At 42.2% G+C, this 4,173-nt stretch overlaps 1 protein-coding gene across 1 annotated transcript in view; it reads left to right on the forward strand.

Moving 5' to 3' along the window:
- The first annotated feature begins 356 nt into the window (after positions 1 to 356).
- hnrnpub (heterogeneous nuclear ribonucleoprotein Ub) overlaps positions 357 to 4,173 on the forward strand; it is a 13,060-nt gene continuing 9,243 nt past the window's right edge. Inside the window, exons 1-2 of the mRNA XM_014024191.1 lie at positions 357 to 973; positions 2,174 to 2,288. Coding sequence (XP_013879645.1) covers positions 508 to 973; positions 2,174 to 2,288 — 581 coding nt within the window. The 5' untranslated portion in view covers positions 357 to 507. The remainder of the gene's footprint in view (positions 974 to 2,173; positions 2,289 to 4,173) is intronic.

Below are 4,173 nucleotides of genomic sequence, written 5' to 3' on the forward strand. Positions count from 1 at the left end.
AAGTCATAATGATGAGATAGAATCTCATCATTATGAGATAGCTATCATCTCATAATTATATCATAATTATACTATCATAATTATGAGATACTATCTCATAATTATGACTTAGCTATCTCAAAATTATGAGATAGCTTTCTCAGATAGCTATCTCATAATTATGACTGAGATAGCTAAGTCATAATTATGAGATACAAGTTTTATTTTTTATCAGGGTGGCGGAAATGGGCTTCCATAAGCACATATGATAATTTTGGTTAAAATAAGATCTTTTTTTGCGGAAGTACAATATTTCGTTATTTTGTAACTGGCAACCCACACCCTTTTTTTTTTACTATCTCAGGCTCTACGCTGAAGTCGGCTGCTGTCAGGTGGTGCCTGTCTCTGTCGTGGACGTTGGTTGGTTTAACAACGGGCGACATTTTGCGTAATTTTGATCAACATATTTTAGCAAAAAATATTATTTATTTATCGACGGGTTTTAACGGGTCTTGTTAACTGTTCACGATGAGCTCAATTAATGTGAAAAAGCTTAAAGTTAACGAGCTGAAGGATGAGCTGAAAAAGCGAAACCTTTCCGACAAGGGGCTAAAGGCCGACTTGATGGACCGCCTGCAGGCCGCGCTGGACGAGGAGGCCCTCGCCGGAGACTCCGGTGCGGCTCAGGAAGAAGCTTCAGCGGACGAGGGTTTCGACCAGGCCGTCGACACCCAGGAGGGTATGGGAGAGGAAGAAGAAGGCCCAGGAGTCGAGGAGGAAGGAGGCCCAGTGGAGGAGAGCATGGAGGCCAACGAGGAGGAACCGGGGAGTGAGGTCGACAATAAAGCTGTCGTTGCGGAGGACGAAGAGATGGGTGAGGGGGAAGAGGAAGGGGACGAGGAGGACGACATGGATCCCATGCTAAAGGGAGATGAAGACGACATGGAGAAAATAGACGCAGAGGACGGTGAGCCCGGGAACCAGACGGCTGAGGGTGAGTCGGATAAATTGGGGTAATATTTTTGTTTGTTTTTTTATTGATTGTAGCTAACTGCCGGGTTTGCAGAGGGAGAATTGGTTCCCATCCGGGGAGGGGGTGGGGGAGCCGGTTGTCACCTCTTAGCACAGCGTCCATGTTGATTCAGACAGCGTGACAGGCTAGTCAGGGTTAGCATCAGCTAACACCTTGGTTAGGCAACTATTTTCTATTTAAGCATTTGTAGCTCAGTTTGCACACCATCAATTCATGATAATTAGTTGATTCAACATCTGGAAGTTCTTCAAATATAGTGAAATAGCAGGATTTGGTCCTTATCGTTTCGTTTGGCTAAGGTGTCGGCTTGCTAGTTAGCATCATTTCCTTTGTGTCTGGTGCTGTGCTAGCTAGCTTATTAGCCTGTTAGCCTTTTGAAAGGTTCCCATCGTGTTTTACCACTAAGGATTGTGGTCGACGATTGCTTCCTAGCATTAAACTATTATTTGAACAAAGATATTAATTTTTAATGTAATTTTTAGAGCTGGGCGTGTAGTGGTTATGGCCTACAGTGTTTAAGATGTGCACTTAAATTGAATCAGGGTTGGGAACCTTTGAACTTGCTAACAAAAGCTTTGCGTTACAAAGGAGTGGCCTTGAACTTTTCAAGCAATCTAATAAGGGTAGTTTTTCTGTAGTTTATCTGAAGCCAGCATAATTGTTGAGATTAGACAGACAATTAATGTTTACTTGTAATGAACCAGGCAATATAGTATAATATACTGGGCAGATGAGGTTATTCTAGTTCAAGTAGGTTTCCCTGCATGATCCATTGTCCCTGATCACAGTGGACCATCGTAAAGGCTTCAAAAACAAGATATATTTAAGCCCTGTACTACAGGGTTATTATTCTTTTAATAAAATGTCATTCCGGCCCCAGAAAACTTACTCATAATGTTCATTTTGGGCCAGTTTATGTTCTAATTACTACCTGGTCTTACAATAATTGTCACAAGTCATGAATTATGATTGTTTTGTCTTAAGTGTAACGTTTGAGGTGTTTTCTTTTATAAAAAAAAAACAAACACATTATTGATGGTTATGGTCGCAGAATGTAATTAATGAACGGGCTTTGTGGGCCAGAACCCCACTGCCAGTCCGACCTCTCTCTGTGTCTCAAAAAGGAGCACCTCATTCTATATCTTTGTTCTATTTTCAAAGGGGATGCGGACAAAGACACGAATGCTGATCAGAAGAATAAGAAGGGTGTTAAGAGACGCCGGGAGGAACATGGAAGGGGCTACTTTGAATTTATTGAAGAGAACAAATACAGCTGGTAAGGATGGGACAGAGCGACGGTGGCCTTCAGCATCCCTGAAGCGCCATTCAGAGCTTTGTTGAACTGTATTGGCTTTAAGTGCCAATGCACATAACTAGCAAGAGGTAAACCCTCATTTGAATTCTATCATATAATAATGATATAACTTTTCACACATGTGTTTGAGGGTCATCCCTGACTAGCTAAAGAGCCTTACCATTTACTTTTTTCCAGTGCCCACTCACATTGTGTTTTTAATGGACTGCATTCTGTAGCAGAAGTGCATCTATGAAATCTCTACGAACTTTCACGTCTGGTCCTCATGCCACTTGTACTGGAGAATCCGTTTTTGTCTTCAAAGACATTTGAGACTGTTTTAGGAGAACCCAAAGTTGTAGAAGACTCTGAATGGGGAAGGGGTTAATCTGGGAGTCTAGCTGAGAGGCGTGGGATGAGGAAGTCAGCTGCTGCAGGGTTGTACATAAGGATGTAGCAAAAAATTCTCAGTGTTGAAACGCTCGCTATTGACCGTCCATCATTTKGCCTCGCAATGGTCTATTTATTTTTCATTTCGTTATGTATTTATTTCACTGGTTGTATGACGTCCAGATGCTATCTCTGTATCATGTTCTGTGTCCTGAGTTCTCACAGTGGGAGTGCGTGAAGGCATTTGGCAGGACWGTGTTTACCCCTGCCTGGAAGTGACATTATGCATGGTCTGCATGTGTGGGTGTGTGAGTGTGTGTACATGTACCTATTTCTTGGTCAGTGTTTTGTTTTCATTGCGCCACTGACATACCTGAAGAGCAATGGGCAGAAAAGAGGAAAATATGCTTTTGGGGTTTTAATTTTAATTGATCTGATTTCTAAAGGATGAGGCTTATGATTGATAAAGGAACCAGAGTAACTGGAACTGCTGCAACTTCCGTTGCCTCCTCAGACAATCACTGACTTGATGACACCAGCAGGCCTGAAGCAGGATCCAATGTATGACTTGATGTTAAGCTTCACCTACCAGGCATTTAGGGCTCCAATAAATCTTCTCCACTGCAGCTCAGTCATTGGGAAAAGAGTTCACCCTCTATAAATTCTGGAGTTTCTATCTTTTAGGAGATAATGAAAAGCAACGTTGTTTACCAGGTGCTAAAATTATTTCAGTCTAACCTTGTGTTCAAAAGTGCTAAACAGATTGCACCATGTCATTATGTAGTACTTAACTGATTATGATCAGTATGAACACTAGGGGTGTAGGGAAATATCAAAACACTGATATATATCGATATTTCATTTCCCAATACTGTATCGATTTTCTAAAGCCCTGTATCGATTTTTAATTAAGATTTAAAATGTCAACTTTCCTGCCAACAGTTAATTTTTATGTTGTAGTTTAGTCTCTGACCGCTATTTGGCAGCAATGAGGTAGCCATTTGGCTCCTTCGCTCCTGAGGAGCCAGAGAATAAAGGTAGCATTAGCATTGTGAGTAAACATTAGCATCATGCACCGATGGCTGAATCTTAGAAAAGGTCAACACACACTGCTTTCTAAGCGGAGGTAAGGTTACCAACAGTTCTTTATTAGTCAGAACATCTGTATTTTAAGCCAAATGAGAGTGTCTCGTTCGGGGCGCTCTTTTTCCGACTGTAGTCAGCTGTCACGTTACGGAAAGCAGGCAGGCATGCGTCTTAACGCCTCGAGCTTATGGGGGACAGTGTTGTGCGAAATTCAGTTCCCATGTGTCGGGAGGGCACATTGCAGCCAGAGAGACAAATCCGACCATTTTCACGGCGCTTCTGATCAATTTGAGCCATTTGGTTTGCCACTTATGCTGCGTTCACACCAAACGCGATTTCAGCTTCAAAATCGCATCCAACGCTTCAAGTTGGTCGCTTGTGCACTTTGAGG

This window comes from Austrofundulus limnaeus, unplaced genomic scaffold (assembly GCF_001266775.1).
Source record: "Austrofundulus limnaeus strain Quisiro unplaced genomic scaffold, Austrofundulus_limnaeus-1.0 Scaffold412, whole genome shotgun sequence".
NCBI classification, from domain to species: Eukaryota; Metazoa; Chordata; class Actinopteri; order Cyprinodontiformes; family Rivulidae; genus Austrofundulus; species Austrofundulus limnaeus.